At 41.1% G+C, this 23,452-nt stretch overlaps 1 protein-coding gene across 6 annotated transcripts in view; it reads right to left on the bottom strand.

The window, feature by feature from the left end:
* BICRAL (BICRA like chromatin remodeling complex associated protein) overlaps window positions 1-23,452 on the bottom strand; it is a 105,906-nt gene that overhangs the window by 31,046 nt on the left and 51,408 nt on the right. For 2 of the 6 annotated variants that reach the window (XM_069564478.1, XM_069564482.1), the window contains exons 2-5: window positions 15,295-15,470; window positions 3,281-3,326; window positions 2,769-2,817; window positions 2,611-2,679 (exon numbers count right to left, since the gene is read on the bottom strand). In XM_069564478.1, coding sequence (XP_069420579.1) covers window positions 2,611-2,679; window positions 2,769-2,817; window positions 3,281-3,326; window positions 15,295-15,349 — 219 coding nt within the window. In that variant the 5' untranslated portion in view covers window positions 15,350-15,470. Of the gene's footprint in view, window positions 1-518; window positions 637-2,610; window positions 2,680-2,768; window positions 2,818-3,280; window positions 3,327-4,155; window positions 4,247-15,294; window positions 15,471-17,297; window positions 17,318-23,452 lie in introns of those variants that run through there. The other 4 variants (XM_069564479.1, XM_069564481.1, XM_069564480.1 and 1 more) reach the window with 4 other exon arrangements.

The raw sequence follows: 23,452 nt of genomic DNA, 5'->3' as shown, positions 1-23,452 counted from the left end.
CATTCATTGCTCTGGTAAATTATTTTATTTTTATTTATTTATTCATTTTGGTAAATTATTTTATAGGGAACAGATCAATAATGCAAACATACTCATGGCTACCTGGGTAGCTTTATTCTTTGAGATAGTGGCACAGACATTATTTTTCAGGATTGTTCCCAAGTCCAAAGCTTGAATGGGACTCAGCCTAGGGTATGTGTATATCCAGGAGACAGCAGTGTCTAGTTCTTTGTACCACAGGAGGAGACGTGAATTTTGCGAGTTCTGAGTGTGGTTCTACTAGATGTCCAGACGGTATCCCAGATTCAGCCTTGACTTTCAAGGTTTCTCAGAACTCCCCTAGTTCTAACCTGTCCCAATCCAGGCAAGATCAGTCTGGATGAAAAGAAGCTTCCCATGTGAAATGAGTGAATGGGCATTTGGTTTCTTAGAAGTAATCAGCTCATTATGATGCTGTAAAAACTGTATCAGTGTCCTATTCAAGAGTAAAAGCTGGTCACCGTTTGTCAAGTGCTCACTTGTGCGTTAGTGTCTGTCCGTAATGAGTCCTTAAGGTCTGGGCATTCCAATCAGAGACAACAAGACAGGCATATGCGGAGAACTGAACACAGTTACTGATAAGTCAGAGACACTCCACTGGGCCAGAAGTTTATCATGGGATACGACAGGATTACAAAAGAAAAAAAATGAAATCAATAGTTATTTAACACAAGGTGAAGGCAATGTGAATATACTTTACACTATCAAACTGTATACTTAAAAATGGTTAGGATGGTAAACTTGTTATATATATAGTATAACATAATTAAAAGTTTTTTAAGGTGAAGAAAAACATTTAAAAATAGATCAAGCAAGAATAAACAGTCCAGGGATTCCTTGGTGGTCCAGCAGTTAGGACTTGGTATTTTCACTGCCAGGACCTGGGTTCAATCCCTGGCTGGGGAACTAAGATCCTGTAAGCCGCACAGTGTGACTGAAAAAAAAAAGAAGAATGAACAGTCCAGTTTTCAAAACCCTAGAAATTCTCAGCCATAGGCTAGTAAGGTATGGTGTTCTGGGGGCTAGAAGACGGGAAGAACAAGGTAGAAAAGCAAGACTAGTTCACCTGACACCCAATTAGAACTTGAAGTCACTTGAAAGGAAGTGGGGGAAAGCCACCGAAACCAAGGAGGTGTGTTTGCTTGTTTCTGCAGAGAAAGGTCAAGGCAACAGCGGATTATCTCCTGAGTGGTGATACACAGTAATGTTTTCACAGTGCACAAACTAACAGACCATGGGTTTAAAAGTTCATAGTTTGCAAAGCGTTTAAAATATTTCTACTGCCATGACATAATACAAGTCCCCCCAAATACACCCTGAATGAAACAGCCTGAAGAGTTAGAATCATACTCAGATGGAAGGGGGAGAGCTGGTGAGTAAACATCAGTAGTGTCGGGAAACAGGCTAAGTACCTTCTTTATGGGCTATAGGCATGCATGCGGTTACTGCCCAGGCAGAATGAATTTCAGAATTGCTACTGATTCACAAGCCTTACAGGAGATAGTGTTGTGACTTTAAACCCACCCCTAGCATGTGGAGGCTCTGACATACTTTGCACACACTCCAATACTTTAAAGAACTGTACGTTCCTAAGAACTTTCCAAATGCTACTCCAATGGTACTCCATATTATGGATGAAGAAAATAAAGACCCTGATGATGGCAATAAGTTGACATTAACTGAACAGTGTGCCCATGGACTAGTTCCATTCATCTTAACCAGCCTGTGAGGTAGAGCTAGCATTCTCCTGGATTTACAAATAAAGAACCCGAGCCTCATAGAGATTTAGTAATATAAGCAAGGCTACAGAGCTAGAAAGGGGCAGAGCAAGGATTCAGACTTGGGCAGCGGGACTCTGGGCTATCATCCATGGAGAACAAAGCAGTTAAGAGATTAAAGCAACATGGGCTTAAACACAGCCATCTGGATATAGTTTCCAGGCAGGACTCCCCTGTCCCCCAGGTCAGATTTCTTATCTGGATGCTCCTAGAATTTAAGGACCTGCACCCTGGAACCTGGTGGCCTGGGTTCAATTCCAAGCTCTGCAACTCCTGGCTGTGTAACACTCGGTAAGTACCAATCTTCAGTTGCCTCATCTTCAAATATGGATACTAACAGCACCTACTATAGTTCACGGAATTATTGTAAGGGTTAGTGTGGTTGATATTGGTTAAGCTCTTAGTGCCAAGAACATACTGAGTGCTTAATAGGTGTCAGTTACTATGATCTTTTCCTCGCTTAGGATGAAAAGGATGAGAACATAACCATAATTCAGAAGGATTTTTTCTTAAAGCTTATGTAACAGTGTTCAAAAGCCTCTAAGTTTTTCAGATTATGTGTCTGTGGCATTTTAGAAAGAAAACTGAAAGCTAAGGAAAATAGTAAAGTAAAAATCTTAATAGGCTAAGTTAAAAGTAGAAACTGTCAACATAATTCAATAGATTTTCCTCTTGTGGCAACTGCAAAAGACGAAGTGAGGATTCCCATCATGATCCAAAAGCAATTATAGTTTCCAGTCACCAGGCATCAATGAGACAGAAACACCTGATCACTGCAGTTTCCAATACTCACACTAGAGTTGGCGAAAATCGAATTTGAATTGGCTGCAGAATATCCTGCGTTAGTCAAGTCCTCATTGCTCTGCAAAGGTACAAATTCAAAAAAATGATCACTCAGACTGTAAAAGAAGCAGCAAAACGTACGACTGTGACAGCCTGCGTATTACTCACCGATTTATTACTAGGTCCATGTAGAAAATAGTTCAATGCTTGTGGGTCTCTAGAAAACAACAACCAGAGACAACAGCAAATGAATGCATTACTTATGTGTAGGGTCATTTTTACTAGGGTAAAAAGAAAATAACATATTAGCTCAAGTAAAATCCTCTCCTTGCTTTAAAACTATTAGTAGTTTTCATCTGTTTTGTTTTGCTGTCATTCCATTTCCTACTAGCACTCATTTCGGCCTCCTAGGACTTCTTAGAAAATAAATGTAACAAAGGATTACCTAATGATGACTCCTACGTTAATCCATGTCACTCTGTCTTCCTACTATACCTATATATACCTATAGGTAGGCATATTATACTTACCTACTCTACCTATATATATCTACTATACCTATGATGATTATTTAATTTTTATTTAAAAAATCCACTTGGTTTCAATGTGCTTATTAGGTTGTGTCAGTACAGCAGACCTCACACACTCAATTCACCCCAATCCCGGAATGAGCGTCTTACCCAATAAGATCAAGGAGACACGAGTCGTCATCATCATCCATGACAACTATAAAGAAAAGGAATAAGAAAGCACTGTTTCAGCAGAGCAGATTAAAGCCACCAGCATCAACGCAACACAAAAATATACCTTATACTTTCCTAGATAAATAACTGTAATTCATGTGCATTTCCCGCTAATTGCTTATTATGAATGTGATTTTTAAAATTTTTGTGGTCACTCAAGAGATCAAATATTCAATTTAAATTGTTTTTATTGAACACAAATCCTGAACTTACAAGTCAAAAAGGAATCCAGACAAATCTAAGGGGGTTGGCAGCAAACTTTCACATGCAATTCCCCACAAGGGGAATAAACCAGGAACAGTAACTTCCTCAAAAAGTACAGTGAACAAGAGGAGCAATCACAGCTCTGTTTTTAAAAAAATCCCGTGCATACAGAGGTCTTTGAATTTTGTGACTACATGTTTCCAAACCTGGTGAGCAATCTGGATTTCTAGCCATATTTTAGCTACCCTTAGGAAAACAGAAAAGTCTATTCTCCCTACTTTTTGAGACAGAAGAGGCACCGTTGCCCCAGGCAGTACTGTGACAGGCTTTGCACTGAAGGTCCCAAGTTCCTCCCTCCACAGCAGCAATGCCAACTGTTCAGTTGTAAACAGTGTACATCCTAACTACAATCTTTAAAGTAGAAACTCTCAACTCCCAGTTCACCGCAGCTCTAAGCCCAAAGCTCCCTCTCTCCCCAGCCATCGACAGCATCCAGCTCAGCCAGCACAATCTCTGTGTTCTGGCTGAAACAATAACAACTGCACAAATTCCAAGAGTGGTTCTCCCCCTTTCTTTCTCCTCCCTCCCCCGAGATCCGGGAAACTTACACTAGTGATCCGACACCTGGCAACACTGCTTCGCACCCATTTCGAGCCATGCGCGGAATAATTTACATCATGGAATGCCAAGGCCAAGAGTTCTGGAGCCGTTGGAAAGGGCAGTTGTGAACGGCAGTTGGATGGAGGAATGAAATCCTGAAGAGATGCCCAGAAGAAGGACACGCCCGAAGAAGGCAGAGTTTCTACTAAGGTTTTTTTTTTCTTGGTTAAAACTGCCATCTCCTCTCCACTTCCCCCCAACTTCCCATCCTATCGGTCACAAGGCCAAACAAATATAAAAATTACTCCTGCCACATGAAGGGAAACTTGCTTTCCTCAGGAAGGGTCTGGAAGGGGTAAGTATCCCCCCATGTGGGACCTCCCCATTGGTGGGTGACAGGGTTCAGCTGCTGGGGATTATCCCTCTGGATCATCGGTGGAGAGGAGAGCTGATGGGAGACAGGAGGAGGTCAGTGTGGACAGCTTATCCAATGCTAACAGCCATGGCCACAACTGTGGGAGGAGCTCGGGCCAAGTGAAAACTGTGTCTAGGGCTCAGACGCTGAGTTACCCAGGGGCATTCTAGGATGACTTTACTAACATGGCTTTTGAGGGGTGAAAAGGGACAGGAAGGAGAAATTGGAAAACTACCATCAAGTAGATATGGTAGAAATTTGTGTGAAGGTCTGCCCTTAAATCCTGACATTTAGCATGCAGAACCACATTAGCTGTTGCTCATTACTGTTCCCTGGGCTGGTCTCCCAGACATCCCAATCACAGGGACTACATTAGCTAATTATGATGTATAATTAAGCCTATAAAATGCATATTATTTCTTTACTTAAATATGACTATTTAATTGGAGCTCCACTGTACCCTCTGTAAATTCATTTTTTAAGTGTCTGTTTTCAGAACAAACTAAATGTATGTGAAAAATAGCTTGCATCAGGGCAGAACCCTTTCACGTCTCTCCCTGGTTCCCTTTACACCCGTGTCAGCTCCTCCAGCGCACGAGATGCCCCAGGGTTAATGCACACACACCGAGATAGGAAGGCAGCACCAGTCGCTCCTCCCAAGTGTCACTGCCACCAAGACTTTCAAGCACAGAGAGCATCTGCTACCCCACAGTTCAGTGACAAGCTACTCCCTGAGTAGACTCAATACAAGAGCAATTGTACAAGAGGGATGAAATTACAAGCCACTGCACATCCTCCCCTACCAAACCAAGTGGGCTGCCCAGACACTTGACAGAACACTCACTGGGGACATCCACCCTACTCAGGGCATCAGTCCTGCCAGACAGACCTTCTCCTCCAGCGCCCCTTGGGTAGAATTCCACAAGCCTTTATAGTCAGGGGTACTCTGAGAATTCTACTTTTTAAAGGGCCACACTCTTTTTGACTAAACAGTTTCAGATTAGAAGAGATGACTCTTACCTCTACACACGCAGCTCTACATGGTGCCCAAATACAGTCACACGCAGCCCAAGCCAGTATTTCTTTCCCCAGGAGGACAGATGGCCCCATCAGAGTACATCTACCAGAGTGAATGTGTAGAAATTGACTAGGACTCGAAAGCAGAAAGTCAACCTGAGGATAGAAACTAATAACTCCAAAGTGAAGAGCTGAGTTTTTCGTGGAAAGATTCTCCCATTACTTCTGGGCTCTCGTTGAAGCCCTCATTAAAGTAATGACTCTGGATTCACAAGATGGGCCTCTGGCCGCCCCTCTTCCAAGAGGAAGTCCCTAGATCAGAGGTTACAAACTACTTCTTGGTTTCACACACTAGAGCAAGACACATCCCCTGGATGATAGCAGTTTGCAGCAGTAGGATCTGGCAGGGAGAGAAGGGGACTGCAGTTCCTATAGGTGCCCTAAGAGATCAGAAGGCACTGCCCAGACACACCTGAATACCACTTTTTTTTTAAAAAAATTGATTTATTTTTACTTCTTGGCCACATGTGGGATCTTGGTTCCCTGATCCAAGACTGAATCAGCGCCCCATGCATTAGAAGTGCAACGTTTTAAGCATGGGTCACCAGGGAAATCCCTGACTACCACTCCTAGAAAGTGAACGCTAATATTTAAAATTGCTCATACTGTTCTTAATCAAGAAGGCAATGTAAAACTGACATTTCAAGTCAGCGGGAGAAAACATTAGCCCTCTAGAGAAGAGAAGGTGGATCCATACCTCCTATCTTACACAAAAATAAATTCCAGATGGATCTAAGAGTTAAACGTGCGGGGGGCGGGGAAGGGAGGAGAAGAGACTTACAGTTTAAGAAAAACATATGGGAGAATTTTGTTTTTATAATCTTGGAGTAGGGAAAGGATAAGTATGTCACAAGACGCAGAAGTCTGCCAAATTTGATGACAAAAATTTTTTTAATTATGCATGATAAAAGAAAAAAATGAACAAAGATTTAAAAACAAATGAAAAAAGTGGGGAAAACACATTTGGTTCATATCACAAGCAGCTTTTCTCCCTAATACATAAAGAGCTCATATTTTTAAAAAGGTCAGCTACCCTGCAGTAAACCAAAGGGTATGAAAAATCAGTCCATAAAAAAGGAAAGACAAGTAGCCCCTAAATGTGTAAAAGTAATTACCCTCACTTAGAATAAGAGAAATGCAAATGAAAATTACAATGAGATAAGATTATTTGTCAGACTGGCAAAGATAAAGTTTAAGGACTATGCTAGTCAGGAAATGGGAAGCAGAGACTTTCACACTTTGGTAGTGAGAGCGTTACTCTTGCCTGGAGAATCCCAGGGATGGGGGAGCCTGGTAGGCTGCTGTCTATGGGGTCGCACAGAGTCAGACACAACTGAAGCGACTTAGTTGCAGCAGCAGTGAGAGCATAAACTCTGGAGAGGGCAACTACTTTAAAAATTTTAAATGCATGAATCATGTCACCTAGCAAACATTTCCAGGTGCTTGTCCTACAGATATTCTTGCACAAGTGTGAAATGCTGTGTGTATAAGACTATCCAATGCAGGGGACTTCCCTAGCGGTCAGGGGGCTAAGTCTCCACACTTATCCACTGTAGCATGATTGGTTTTTAACAATAGACTATAAAAATCTAGAGGGGAGGAGTATGGGATTTCTTTTTAACGTGATGGAAATGTTGTGGAATCAAACCACGGAAAACTGTACACTTTAAAGGGTGAATCTTATGGTACTGAAATTATATTTAAAGCATTAAAAAAAATGAAATGAAAGAGGTATGCACCTTTCTTGTTCCTTTGATCATATACCTTTCCAAGTCAGTTCGTATGCATCTGCCTCATTATTTTCAATGGCTGTGTAACAATCCATTGTGTGGGTAAATATAATTGATACCCAAGTGTTGGGTAAAGGGAAAATATATACATGTGCTTATAAATATCCAGACCCTGAAATAAGGCACAAATAACCAGCAATACCAGCTGCTTCTGCGAGGGAAACTGGGTGGCTGGATTTTGGGCTTTACCTGTTTGGGGCCTGGGTTTGATTCCAGGTTAGGAAACTAAGATCCAACAAGCTGAGCAGTGGCCCCCACCCCAATACAATTAATAAAACAAAGAGGATAGGGAGATCCATGAAACACAAGAACCTCAAGTCAGGCTCACTCTCGGTAAGCATACTGGACATCAAATACTTGGAAAATTTTCAAGCAGTCCAGTGCCCTCAAGAATAACCTACATCAGCTATCTCAGAAGAAATACCTTACAGACAGTTTGATATTCAAGATCACACAAAGATTTTAAAGACCGCCAAGCCAGAGATAAAAAGGAAGATGGTAGGCTATATATATACATATATATATATATTTTTTTTTTTTTTACATAGGAGGAAAAAATCGGAGCTCTTATATCAAGAAATGCATTGGTTTCAAGAACAAATTTCAGGAAAGCTAGCTAAGCAAATCAATTCTACTGATTTAAGACATTATAACCTAGGAGCAGAAGAAAACATTAAAAGTCATAACACAGGATTTCAAATAATTCACAAAATGAAATCTGTTATGTGACTGCATCACAAATGATTCTCTTTTCTCCCTTATATGCTTTTCTGTTTTCTCTTCTTCCAAAAACATTATCTAGTGAAAATGATGACTAGTAAGCTAAAACTTTAAAAGATCATCAAGAATTAATAAAACAGGTTATCTTACCAACATACAAAAAAAATTACTGACATTTGCTTTATTTGCGTTGATTTGGTATAGCATCAGTATATGTCATAATTTTCCAATCATTCACAAATTTGCCTTTAAAAGGTGCTGAGCTAGAACAGGGATCAGTAGGAAACTTTATTTAAGCAGTCCTGAGATGGAAATACCAGACCACCTGACCTGCCTCTTGAGAAATCTGTATGCAGGTCAAGAAGCAACAGTTAGAACTGGACATGGAACAACAGACTGGTTCCAAATAGGCAAAGGAGTACGTCAAGGCTGTATATTGTCACCCTGCTTATTTAACTTCTATGCAGAGTACATCATGAGAAACACTGGGCTGGATGAAACACAAGCTGGAATCAAGATTGCCAGGAGAAATATCAATAACATCAGATATGCAGATGACACCACCCTTATGGCAGAAAGTGAAGAGGAACTAAAAAGCTTCTTGATGAAAGTGAAAGCGGAGAGTGAAAAAGTTGGCTTAAAGCTCAACATTCAGAAAACGAAGATCATGGCATCCGGTCCCACCACTTCATAGGAAATAGACGGGGAAACAGTGGAAACTGTGTCAGACTTTATTTTGGGGGGCTCCAAAATCACTGCAGATGGTGATTGCAGCCATGAAATTAAAAGACACTTACTCCTTGGAAGAAAAGTTATGACCAACCCAGACAGCATATTCAAAAGCAGAGACATTCTTTTGCTGACTAAGGTCCATCTAGTCAAGGCTACGGTTTTTCCAGTGGTCATGTATGGATGTGAGAGTTGGACTGTGAAGAAGGCTGAGCACCGAAGAATTGATGCTTTTGAACTGTGGTGTTGGAGAAGACTCTTGAGGGTCCCTTGGACTGCAAGGAGATCCAACCAATCCATTCTGAAGATCAGCCCTGGGATTTCTTTGGAAGGAATGATGCTAAAGCTGAAGCTCCAGTACTTTGGCTACCTCATGCGAAGAGTTGACTCATTGGAAAAGACTCTGATGCTGGGAGGGAATGGGGGCAGGAGGAGAAGGGGACGACAGAGGATGAGATGGCTGGATGGCATCACAGACTTGATGGACATGAGTCTGAGTGAACTCTGGGAGAGGGTGATGGACAGGGAGGCTTGGCGTGCTGCGATTCATGGGGTCGCAAAGAGTCGGACACGACTGAGCGACTGAACTGAAACTGAACTGAGCTATGGAATGGGTAGTCTTCTCAAGTGATCTCTGAAGGTATAATGAGCTGTAGTCACTTTTATTTTTACCCATATATTTACCAGTTCCAGTGCTGTTCAATCCTTTGACCGAATTCAGATTTCATCTGGTATCCTTTCCCCCCTTCTGAAGGATTTCCTTTAATATTTTGAAGTACAGATCTGGTGATGAATTCTTTCATATGTCTTTAAATGTTTATTTTGCCTTAATTTTTGAAATGTATTTCACTGGGTATATATAGTTCTGTCACTGAGCCCCTAAGTCATGTCAAATGCTTTGCCACACCATGGACGGCAGCATTCTAGGCTGCCTGTCCATCACTATCTCCTGGAGTTTGCTCAAACTCCTGTCTATTGAGCCTGTTTTCTTTTGGTTCTTCAAAGATACTGCTACACTGTTTCTTGCTTGCCCTGTTTCTAAACAGAATTCTGTGGTTCTCACCTTTGTCCTTTTGTACAGAACACGTCTCCCCTCCCCACCCTCATCCCCCACCCCCGATACTTTAAAGATTTTTCTCCTTATCACTGGTTTTAAGCACTTTGATTATGATGTGCCTTGGCAATGTTTTCTTCATGTTTCTTGTGTTTGGGATTCATTAAATTTCCATAATCTGTAAGTTTGTAATCTTCCTCCAATTTAGAATAATTGCAGCCACTGTTGTTGTCGTTTGTGGTTCAGTTGCTAAGTGGTGGCAGACTCTTTGCGACCTTGTGGACTGCAGCACGCCAGGCTTCCCTGTTCTTCACTATCTCCCTGAGCTTGCTCAAACTCATGCCCATTGAGCTAGTGATGCCATCCAACCATCTCAGGCTCTGTCGCCTCCTTCTCTTCCTGCCCTCAATTTTCCCCAGCAGCAGGGTCTTTTTCAATGAGTCAGCTCTTCCCATCAGGTGGCCAAAATATTGGAGCTTCAGCATCAGTCCTCCCAATGAATATTCAGGGTTGATTTCCTTTAGGATCGACTGATCTGATCTCCTTGCTATCCAAGGGACTCTCAAGGAGTCTTCTCCAGCACCGCAGTGTGAAAGCGTCAATTCTTTGGTGTTCAACTTTCTTATGATCCAACTCTCACATCCGTACGTGACTACTGGAAAAATTATAGCTTTGACTGTGATGGACCCTTGCCGGCAAAGCAATGTCTCTGATTTTTAATAGGTTTGTCATAGTTTTTCTTTTAAGGAGCAAGTGTCTTTTAATTTCATGGCTTCAGTCACCATCCACAGTGATTTTGGAGCCCAAGAAAAGAAAATCTGCCACTGTTTCCACTTTTCCCCCATCTATTCGCCATGAAGTGATGGGACCAGACACCATGATCTTAGTTTTTCGAATGTTGAGTTTTAAGCCAGCTTTTTCACTCTCCTCTCTCACCTTCATCAAGAGGCTCTTTAGTTTGTCTTTGCTTTCTGTCATTAGAGTGATATCATTTGCATATTTGAGGTTGTTGATATTTCTCCCAGCAATCTTGATTCTAGCTTGTGAGTCATCCAGCCCAGCATTTCATATGATGTACTCTGCGTATGAATTAAATAAGCAGGGTGACAATACACAGCCTGGAAGTACTCTTTTCCCAATTTTGAACTAGTCTGTTGTTCTATGTCTGGTTCTAACTGCTGCTTCTTGACCTGCATACAGGTTTCTCGGGAGGCAGGCAAGCTGATCTTGAATAGTTGCAGCCATTACTTTATATTCTCTGTCTCCTATCCTTCCTTCAGGGACTCCAATTACCTATGATTGTGCTGCTTTTAAGTGGCTCCACAGCTCACTGGTGCTGTTTCGAAACTTTTTAAGTGCCCTTTTAGATCTCTAGTTTTCATTTAGGATAGTTTCTATTGCTGTGTCTTCAAGCACACTAATCTTCCCTTCTGCAGTGTCTAATCACTTATTAATCCTATCCAATGTATTTTTAAATTTTCAACCATTTAGTTTTCATCTCTAGTAGTTGGGTATTTTTTAAAAAATACCTTTCTTGTCTTTAATATGTTCAATCTTTCCTCTCCCTTCTTGAAATTATGCAGAATAGTGACAACTTTTTAATATCGCTCTCTACTAATTCTATCATTTGTATCATTTCTGGGTCTGTCTCTACTGATTGATCTTTTCTCTCCTTATAATGGGTAGTGTTTTTCTCCTTTGTATGCTGAGTAATCTTTTGGATTGGATTCCAGACATTGCTAACTTTACATTATTGAGTACTGGATATTTTTCTATTTTAACTCTCTCTAGAACACAGTTAGGTTGGTTGTAGGAATAGTTTGATTCTCTTGAGGTCTGATTTTAAGCTTTGTCAGTCTTTAGTCTAGGGTCAGTTTTGCCCAATACCCACCTGAGTACTTCACTTGATACTACAGAATTGTAAGGATTTTGCACTCTTACAAGTGGAAATACAAACTATTCTCTGCCCTGTGTGACCTCCAAGTGTTAATTCCTCTAATCCTTTTGGTTGGTTCTTTCCCAGGACTTGGGTAGTTTCCCCATATGCATGAACTGACTGGGTATCAGCTGAAGAGTCAAGGGAGACACTCTCCAGGGTTTTATATTTATCTCACTGCAGCTCTCTTCTCTGGTGCTCTGCCCCCACGAGTTTAGCCACTTTTACACGCCAGCACCATCAGCTCAACTCAAGAAGACTACCAGGTGTCATCCGGGTTCCTTTTCCTGGTGCTGTGGCCTGGAAACTCTCCCCAGACAGGACACTGGGGAAGTTACAGGGCCCATCTTACGCCTTTTCTCTTTCTCATGAGTCACTGTCTTGGGCTGCCTGATAGTCAATGTCTAATAACCATGTTCTATCTAATTTTTAACTTTTATGAAAGAAGGTCAATCCAGTCCCTATTATTCCATCTTCGGAAGAAATTACTTTAGGAGGTAAGAACAGCTTATATGAGTTCATTAGCATGAATTGTGGGATCAGAAAATCCTTAAAGGAGGAGGGAAGGAGAAAAGGAGGACAGTAAATTGCTTTAGCCCTGCCTCCTTCTGTTTTCTACCCTGAAAAAAAGCTTAGGGAACGGGGAAACCTGCTTCTTTAATTACTACATTTAATGAAGTTGCTCAGTGGGTGAAGAGAGTAAATATTTAACCAACACTCAGTGCCCACTATGTGCCAGGTCTTGTGTTAAGGACTGGGAATGTTGAATGAGTACGACATAAAATGCAATGGTAAATACAGATACCCTTAGCATTTTTGTAGGACTGTAAAAGCAAGGCCAAAAAGTAAGTTACTGTGTTTATTTAAGCAAACAATATCCCAATAAGTATCATGACCAACAAGTTAACACCATAAAACAGCCACTTACCCAGGGAAAGTAACTGTTTATGTCACCTAGGATATAAAGTATTCTCATCTTATTTCTTTTATTATATTGTTATTGTTGTGGACTGTTAAATTTTGCAATTGTAAGGCTGTGTCAGACTTTCTGGCACAGTTCCTAACTGTAAGGAATTCACTCTCTTTTGGAAGACAGATGTAATAATTCAACGCAACGCAATGTAAGAAGTCCTAGAGCTTTTGCAGGGGGTTCCCAAGCTTCTTCAGGTGAAGTCACTGGTCGTTTTTTGTGAAATAATACACTTTGCTAGAACAAAAATGACTATATCCTCACAGTTATACCCATATGTAATAAAAGGAAACTGTCAAACTCAGCATGATGGCTTCTGAGTTTTTCCACTGTTAGTCAACCAAGAACTTCACTTATTTTGTCACCAGCTAGAGCCCACTAGCAGCAAGGAAGAAAGGTGGAAAAAACTAAAACATTATTAGGAGGAAAAGTTAGGAACCAAAGAATTCCTTGAAGTCAGAAAAGATGACCATTATTAATGTAGGCAATTATCAGTATTTCATGGTTCAACTCATGAAATGCAAAGTTTGGGAATTCCCTGGTGGTCTAGTGGTTAGGACTGTGGACTTCCAATGCAGGGAACATGGTTCGATCCCTGGTCAGGGAACTAAGATCCTGCTGTGCAGCCAAAAAAAAGAAAAGAAAGAAAGGAAAAAAAAAAGACTTTGAAAGCCCTTAAGTTGCTTTACTTTTCAACTTGGAACAAGGTGAAGTAGACACAAACCTAATAAATTAAGAATCAAGCTCACTACACAACGTACCATAACATGGGAAGAAAGAGGGACCGATCTGAGGGGGTAAGGGAGAAGTCTGGCCATGCTTTACAGGGGCTGTGGGTGGGGGGAGCCACTGAATTTGGAAGTCAGAGGGCTTGTTCTGGACACTGACATTGACAACTACCGACATACTCCAATGTTTCAGGGCTTGTTTTTTTTTTATCCTTAATGAAGTTAATAGCCAGGATAGTGATTTTAAAACTTTGATCCCTGGAGACCTTGGACTCTCTGAGGGGTCCAAGCGCAAAATTCCAACATAGCGATAATAACCGACGTTTACTGGCTATAGAACCATTTAACCACACACAGACTAGTGTTTCTCAAACTGATATCTTAAGAAATAATCCTGGCTGGTCCGAGTTCTCAAGTTTGAGAAACATCAACAGATTCTAAAACCAGCCAGAAATATACATGCTGAAATATTTCAGGGCTGATAAAAATTCTGCTCAACATGTTTGTTGAAGGCCTCTCAAATTTTTGATATTTAACAGGAATCCACTGATGGAAGACCTGTGTATGCATTGTCTGACTGATGTGAAGACGGTCCTGGGGAAAACATCTCTATCATCCTTTAATGTCAACTGCCATGTGGTGCCAGGCTGGGTAGATGGGCGGGTCTAAAACAAAGGAGGACATCAAAAGAGGTTGGGGGTTGAGTTCTGAAAGTTTGGTTCAAGAGAAACCAAATTCTGAGAGTAACACAGCATATGAGGACACGCTTAACCGTCTGCTCTTCTGTTGCACAGCTAGTGGTGGGAAAGACCTCTGGGTATTAAGTTATGGCTCAGGTACAGTGGAGTCAAAGTGTTAGCTGCTCAGTTGTGTCTGACTTTTTGTGACCCCATGGACTGTACCCCATCAGGTTCCTCTGTCCAGGGACTGATGCTGAAGCTAAAGCTCTAATACTTTGGCCGCTTGATGCAAAGAGCTGACTCATTGGAAAAGATCCTGGTGCTGGGGAAGACTGAAGGTGGGAAGAGAAGGGGGCACCAGAGGATGAGATGGTTGGATGGCATCACTGATTCAACCGACATGAATTTGAACACACTCTGGGAGATGGTGAAGGACAGGAAAGCCTGGCGTGCTACAATCCATAGGGTTGCAAAGAGCTGGACATGACTTAGCAACTGAACAACAACAATAAGTACAGTGGACCAAAAGACTCACCTCAAATCTAAATGTTACTAACAGATTTATATATAAGACAATATTACAGTGCTACCCTCACTGATGGTGATGGAATTCCAGCTGAGCTATTTCAAATCCTGAAAGATGATGCTGTTAAAGTGCTGCAGTCAATATATCAGCAACTTTGGAAAACTCAGCAGTGGCCACAGGACTGGAAAAGGTCAGTTTTCATTTCAATCACAAAGAAAGGCAATGCCAAAGAATGTTCAAACTACCGCATAATTGCACTCATCTCACACGGTAGCAAAGTAATGCTCAAAATTCTCCAAGCTAGGCTTCAACAGTATGTGAACTGAGAATTATGTTCAAGCTGGATTTAGAAAAGGCAGAGGAACCAGAGATCAAATTGCCAATGTCCACTGGATTATAGAAAAAGCAAGATAATTCCAGAAAAACATATGCTTCATTGACTATACATAAACCCTCTGACTGTGTGGATCAAAACAAACTGTGGAAAATTTTTAAAGAGATGGGAATACCAAATCATCTTACCTGCCTCCTGAGAAATCTGTACACAGGTCAAGAAGCAACAGTTAGAACTGGACATGGAACAATGAACTGGTCCCACATTGGGAAAGGAGTCCGTCAAGGCTGTATACTGTCATCCTGCTTATTTAAATTATATGCAGAGTATATCACGCGAAATGCCAGGCTGGATGAAGCACAAGCTGGAATCAAGATTACCAGGAGAAATATCAATAACCTCAGATATGCAGATGACACCACCCTTATGGCAGAAAGCGAAGAAGAACTAATGGGCCTCTTGATGAAAGTGAAAGAAGAGAGTGAAAAAGGTGGCTTAAAACTCAACATTCAAAAAACTAAGATCATGGCATCTGGTCCCATCATTTCATGGCAAATAGATGGGGAAACAATGGAAACAGTGACAGACTTTCTTTTCTTGGGCTCCAAAATCACTGTAGATGGTGACTACAGCCATGAAATTAAAAGATGCTTGCTCCTTGGAACAAAAGCTATGACAAACCTAGTGAAAGTCGCTATCATCGACTCTTTGCGACCCTATGGACTATACAGTCCATGGAGTTCTCCAGGCCGGAATACTGGAGTGGGTAGCTTTTCCCTTCTCCAGGGAATCTTCCCAACCCAAGGATTGAACCCAGGTCTCCCGTATTACAGGTGGATTCTTTACCAGCTGATCTATAAGAGAAGCCCAACAATACTGGAGTGGGTAGCCTATTCTTTCTTCAGAGGATCTTCTCAACCCAGGAAATTGAACCAGGGTCTTCTGCATTGCAGGTGGATTCTTTATCAACTAAGCTATCAGGGAAGCCCTGACAAACCTGGACAGCATATTAAAAAGCAGCGATATTCCTTTGCTGACAAAGATCCACCTAGTCAAAGCTATGGTTTTTCCAGTAGTCATGTATGGATATGAGAGTTGGACCATAAAGAAGGCTGAGCATCGAAGAACTGATGCTTTTGAACTGTGGTGTTGGAGAGGACTCGCGAGAGTCCCTTGGATTGCAAGAAGATCAAACCAGTCAATCCTAAAGGAAATCAGTCCTGAATATTAATTGGAAGGACTAATGCTGAAGCTGAAGCTCCAATACTTTAGCTACCTTATGCAAAGAACTGACTCACTGGAAAAGACAATGATGCTGGGAAAGATTGAAGGCAGGAGGAGAAGGGGGTGCCAGAGGATGAGATGGGTGGATGCCATTACCAACTCGATGGACATGAGTTTGAGCAGGCTCCAGGAGTTGGTGATGGACAGGGAGGCCTGGCATGCTGCAGTCCATGGGATTGCAAAGAGTCAGACACAACTGAGCGACTGAACTGAACTGTACCCTCAAAATCAGGAATCTTGTCATATTCATCTTCACATCCCCAGCAAATAGCACATAAACAGATATAATAAATACTGAATAAATATTTGGGGTTTAAATGTAGGGCAGCTGCGATTTGTGTAAAGATTGTGTTCCCAAAGGTGCTGTCTTGAAAATTCACATAATTCTAGTTTAATCCTCACAAATGTAAAATTTCCCAAGGTCCACCAGCATTGAAAATTTGCAATTACTAGTAACATGTTAAATATATTGCATCCCAATAAAATCTGTAGGTGTAATAATGACATTTGGGTCACATTTTTAAAAAGAACTCATACCTTTTAGAGAGCTCACACTGAAATAGGCACGAATGAACTAACTTTTAAGATGTCTGGGATTTGCTTCACAAAACATGGACTGGAGTCAGTTATCAAAAACATGGAATCCTGTCTCCCCGGCCCACTCCAGACATTATGGTCCACCAGGAATCTAGGGTTTTAGGGGGCTTTCTCCCTGGGCCCCTGAGGTTGGTCCCTCTTTTTCCCTGTCACAGCACATACTTGGGCATATTTCAGGCAAACTGGGGAAATCTGGCCCCCCAGCAGGCAGTCCAATTCAGTTGCTCAGTCGTGTCCAACTCTTTGCGACCCCATGGACTGCAGCATGCCAAGCCTCCCTGTCCATCACCAACTCCTGGAGTTTACTCACACTCATGTCCATCGAGTCGTTGATGCCATCCAACCATCTCATCCTCCGTTGTTCCCTTCTCCTCCTGCCTTCAATTTTTCCCAGCATCAGGGTCTTTTCCAATGAGTCAGTTCTTCGCATCAGGTGGCTAAAGTATTGGGAGTTTCAGCTTCAGCCTCAGTCCTTCCAATTAATATTCAGGACTGATTTCCTTTAGCATGGACTGGCTGGATCCCCTTGCAGTCCAAGGGACTCTCAAGAGTCTTCTCCAACACCACAGTTCAAAAGCATCAGTTCTTTGGCGCTCAGTTTTCTTTATAGTCCAAATCTCGCATCCATACCATGACCACTGGAAAAACCATAGCCTTGACTAGATGGACCTTTGTGGACAAAGTAATGTCTCTGCTTTTTAATATTCTAAGTTTTCTTCCAAGGAGCAAGTGTCTTCTAATTTCATGACTGCAGTCACCATCTGCAGTGATTTTGGAGCCCCCCCAAATAAAGTCTGTTACTGTTTCCATTGTTTCCCCATCTGTTTGCCATGAAGTGATGGGACCAGATGCCATGATCTTAGTTTTCTGCATGTTGAGCTTTAAGCCAACTTTTTCACTCGTCTCTTTCACTTTCATCAAGAGGCTCTTCCTTTCTGCACCAGGCAGGGGAGACCTTCAAACAAAGACCTCTGGTCAGCTCAGAGACCCACACTGAGGCTACCAACCCTCCAGACTCAGGTGAAGGGTTGCTTCTTGGTGATCTGGCTGAAGGAAATGCTGTGGGTGAAATTTCATTTGAGGGTGCATCACTCTCGACCACCCTCATACCTGTCCCTTTCTACTCCTCCCTCTCAAATAATTTCTCTCTCCCTTCCCCTCTTCACTGTATTGACTTATATTTGCATTAGGACGTCAGCTCCACCAGGGCAGAGGTTTGTCTGATCACTCATGAACCTCAAACCAGCGCCTGGCACATGTCAGGAGCTCAATGAACATCCTTAGCTTTATTGAGATATAATTGATAAATAAGACCATGTAAGTTTAAGGTGTACAGTCTGATGATCTGACATAGTCTATTAATATGAAATGATTACTACACACACATCCATCACCTCATATAGTTATTTATTTTTTGGTATAGTGAGTACATTTAAAGTCTACTCTCTCAAGAAATTGCAGGCCTAAAATATTTTAGTAACTATAGTCACCATGTTATACATTAGATCCCCAGAACTTATTCATCTTTAACTGAAAGTTTGTACTCTTTGACCAACATCCCATTTCCACCCCTCACCCCAGTCCCTGGCAACCACCAATCTACTCTATTTCTACAAGTTTAAGATTCTACCTATAAATGAGATATCTTTGTCTGACTTATTTCACTTCGTTTATGTTACATCCATTTTGTTACAAAATGGCAGGATTTCCTTCTTTTTGTGGTTGAATAACACTCCATTGTGTGTGTCTCTGTATACACCCAACTATCCATATGTTTATGTTTACATGTAACAATCTCTTTATCCATCCATCCACCAGCAGACCCTTGGGATGTTTCCATATCTTGGCTACTGTGAATAATGCTGCAATGAAAATGAGGGTGTAGATATCTCTTCAAGACAGTGATTCCATTTCCATCAAAACATCCATCTAGAAGTGGGGCTGCTGGATCCTATGGTGGCTCTGTTTTTAACTCTTTTAGGACCTGCCATACTGTCTTCCACAGTCGCTGCACCAGTGTATATTCGTACCAACAGTGCATGAGGGTTGCTTCTGTCTTTATCCACGCCAACACTTGTCATTACTTGACTGATAGCAACCATCCTAACAGGTGTGGGATGGTATCTTGTTGTGATCAATGAACAGTTTTTGAATTGAACTTCTCACCCTTTCCAGTATGTCGGCCACATAATGGAAAACCCTGCAACAGGATCAGACACACCAGTTTTCCAAGAAAGCATGCTTATTTTGGACACCAGGTTATTCCTATGGGAGAGCAATCTAAAGTGGAAAGCAAAGAGTTATGTTTAAATCTAGAATCTACAGTGGGGCTAAGTTACGTCCCACTATTCCCCTGCCCTCTATTTCTGGTCAAACAGCCACTCTTCTAGCCCCCGAATACAATGCACACTTTCCCAGCATCTGCCCTTGTCCAGGTGACAATTTTCTTACCTGAAATGTTCTTCCTCTTCTGCATCTACTGAAATTCCATCCATTATTCAAAACTTGGTCTGACTCTACCTTTGTGAGTCTCTCTCTGACAACCTTAGGTTGTCTCCTGGGTCTTCTCAGAATTCTATATTTATTTTTGGCTACACTGGGGCTTTGTTGCTTTGTGCGAGGGCTTTCTCTAGCTACAGCAAGCGGGGTCTACCCTTCGTTGCAGCGCATGGGCGTCTCATTGCGGTGGCCTCTCTCGCCGCAGAGCACAGGCTCTAGGCGTGCAGGCTTCAGTAGTGGCAGCACATGGGCTCAGCAGCTGTGGCCCACGGGCTTAGTTGCTCCTCACCATGTGGAATCTTCCTGGACCAGGGATTGAATCCACGTCTCCTGCATTGGCAGGCAGATTCTTATCCACTGAGCCACCAGGGAAGTCCTTTAAACCGGAATTCTAAAAGCGACAACCATGTCTTTTCACATTGATCAGACACTGTTCTGGGTGATTAACTTCATTATGCCTGTGCTTTATGCCTATGAAAGAAGACTTTATACCCAACTAAAAGCAGAAGCCAAATGTAAACAAAAGAAGTATAAAATGCTATAAGAGTACAGTGAATTCTCCCATCCTAAAGGCAAGCAACTTTTAGACTGCATGGTTTTATCAGTGAACTGAAAGCCCTGGCCCATTACAACAGGCTCTGGCCTCCTTGCTTCTTTGCCATCTTGACCATTTAATGTCCCCTAAATTTAACATGTTACTTTTTCAAATTCTTTGGCTTTGCACTTTTCTCTTTACTTAGAAGATAAAAGACCTTTCTGCCAATCTCCAAGTGGTAAACTGACAATATCTCCTTATCTTTTAAGGTTTTGAGTAAAATGATTTTGCCTTTCTTTTTCTTAATATACATTTATTTATTTATGACTGTATGGAGTCTTCGTTGCTATGCGGGCTTCTCTCTAGTTCAGCAAGTGGGGAGCAGTCTCTAGTTGCGTGCATGGGGCTTCTTGTTGTGGAGCAAAGGCTCTAGGGCATGCAGGTTCAGTAGCTGTGGTGCATGGGCTTAGCTGCTCTGAGACATGTGGGGTCTTCCTGGACCACAGATTGAACCTGTGTCTCTTGCATTAGTAAGCAATTTCTTTACCACTGAGCCATCAGGGAAGCCCATGCCTTTCTTAAAAAAAAAAAAAAATTTACTGAAGCAAAACTCCTTATTTATTTGTATCCCTACAGCACACTTGACATTTTACTAGATCTGACATGTGTATCACAAAACCCTGCTTTTCTGATTCCTTTATTAGCTCACAAGTTCCATGAAAGCCAGGTCAATTCTTTCCATCTTCATGTCACCAGAGTTTAGTGCAATACCTGATACAAATGCGCCCATAAACATGTTCTGTTAGTTGAATTACTTAAAATTTTAGTCTTCAGTTTTTCAGGGGTGATATCAGTTCCTTATCATTTGGTTTCCAAGAACATGCAGCTAGGCTACACAGGAGCACTTCAGCACAACCACAAAGCACAGGATTTGAAGGCAGGATTGGTCATTCAGGATGCCCTGGCTTATGCTGGGCCCTGATCTATCGAGCCAGGTATTCCTGCTGGGGAGAAAAAGCCTTGCAAGGTTGACTGATTTCCCCATCTCTGCTTCAGATCAGATGGTTCAACTCTCTGACACATAAGGAAATGTCATTTTTTAAGATCCATATGATAAAAAATATTGTGTATCCTTCCATGATAACCCTGTTAATATTTAATGTGTGTATGTGTAAGTCAGTTAAGTCGTGTCCAGCTCTTTGTGACCCCATGGACTGTGGCCTACCAGGCTCCTCTGTCAATGGGATTCTCCAGGCAAGAATTTAGGAGTGGGCTGCTATGCCCTCCTCCTGGGGATCTTCCTGACCCAGGGATCAAACCTGTGCCTCTTTTAAGTCTCCTGCACAGGCAGACAGGTTCTTTATCACTAGCGCCACCTACAAAGCTCATGATATTTAATAAACTTCCTTAAAACAGGGATTTATGCACTGAACATGAACATAAAATAATTCTGAGAGTCCCCAAATTTTGAGCAGTTAATTTATTATATTAATAATAGCTGTGTTCATTAAAAGACTCAGAAGTAAAAGATGAAGAGCCTCTGGCAAAGCCATGTAGGGTTTTTGAGGGCATCAACACTAGATTTTACAGGAAAAAAAAAATCCCAACTCTACAATATAGGAAAAACAGATGCTCTGCCAAAAATGTTTTCGTAATGTCTTTACTGTGTTTTATAATTGACAAGATTTTAATGACGATGGAAAACAATACACAGGAAATGACTGAGAAATGACCAAGAAATGCTTCTGTCCTAATTGCTGCTAAATGCAAATAAGTAAAGTTAAGTTGAAACTATCCTTGTGATAATTCACAATGTATCACTACATAGAATAATAAGTACTAAAAAAAATGAGTCAGTTCTCTTCAGCTATACTACTACATTTCAATCAAAGAACTCTATTATACTTCCAAACAAAAGGTCAATTTGTTTTAATCACTGATTGCCATATTTATTACTTTCTTCCACTAAAAATAATCAGTCATTCAGAGAATTGGCTCCAGTGAGAATCTGACTTAGCAAAAGGAAGCAATGCCAACGGTGAAATAAACACTCATGAAGACAAACCTGGTTACGGATCAACCAAAAACGCATTAGCCAAAATTTTAGGAACAGGAATTAAAAACAAAAAAGCCAAAAATAAGTCTTACTTGCATCCTCTCCATAAAAACAAACTACCTGGATATTAAACACAAACTGCCCTTGACACTTTTTAAATTTCTAGTTTCATTCAGAAAAATATATTTTATTAAATGGAGATTTACTGAGTCATTTGTGTTTTTTCTAAAAGAAAAGGATTTCTTTTAGAGAACTTTTCTTTTAAATGAAGTAAAAGAAAAATCCAATGCAATTTTTTTTATTTTGAAAAACAGTGGATATGACTGCATGATACCAGTCATAAATACAGAGAAAGGACTGCCATCTGCATTTCCATCCCACAGTCACAAAATTCACTAGAGTACAATATGATAATAAGCTATTTAAAAAATCAAAGTCTTGTGTGACTCTTTGTGACCCATGGACTGGAGCCCACCAGGCTCCTCTGTCTACGGGAATTCTCCAGGCAAGAATACTGAAGTGGGTTGCCACTTCCTTCTCCAGGGGATTTTCCCAACCCAGGGACTGAACCCGGGTCTCCCGCATTGCAGGCAGATGCTTTTCGATCTGAGCCACCAGGGAAGCCAGCTCTTTGTATTTCCTCAAATATAATAGGACACCATTGCTCTGTGTTAGCATAGTTTGTACATGTTATTGTCTCTATAGAACTGCTTTTTAAAATACTTTGAAATGGCAGTAATTATAAACAAAACTATTTTTCTTTTATTGAGCTTTAGTATTAGCAATCCAGTTAAAGTTATTACGCAAACTCCTGACTCTTACTGCTGTCGGTCAATGAGTAACATTAAAAATATTTTGGTTTTATGGTATGTTCCAAGAAAAACAAGCTCTATAAAAACAACTAACAATATTAACAAACAAAATTCCATTTTACAAAGTCAACAATGTTACCAAGGAAGACATGCTGAAGATTCCCTTTTATAAAAGCAGGCTCAAAAGGAAGATGTACACATGAAGTTCACTTTTTAAGGAGAAGAAAATATAGGGAACTTTTTAAACCTTAAAAACCATTTCAAAAAGAATATCAGCAAATATACATGTGGTATATTATGCCAATAAAGATCTCCCGGTTTCTACAAAAACTGTAAAGAAGTTGAATTAATCTCACTCTGCTAAACTCCATTTAAGAAACAAACTTCCATCTAGTGTGAATTTTTTTACAAACTTTAAGAAATGCCATGTGACCTGGAATTTAAATTGCCAGTTATTTCAACCAAAATACCATAAGATACAAAGTTTCAGTTAAGGAAGATGAAAAAGTTCTGGGAAAAATGGTAGTGATAAACACACGACAATGTGAAAGTATATAATGTCA

This window comes from Ovis canadensis, chromosome 20 (genome assembly GCF_042477335.2).
Source record: "Ovis canadensis isolate MfBH-ARS-UI-01 breed Bighorn chromosome 20, ARS-UI_OviCan_v2, whole genome shotgun sequence".
NCBI lineage: Eukaryota > Metazoa > Chordata > Mammalia > Artiodactyla > Bovidae > Ovis > Ovis canadensis.
Note: the sequence above shows the minus strand (reverse complement) of the source record. Positions and strands in the feature narration are given on the sequence as shown.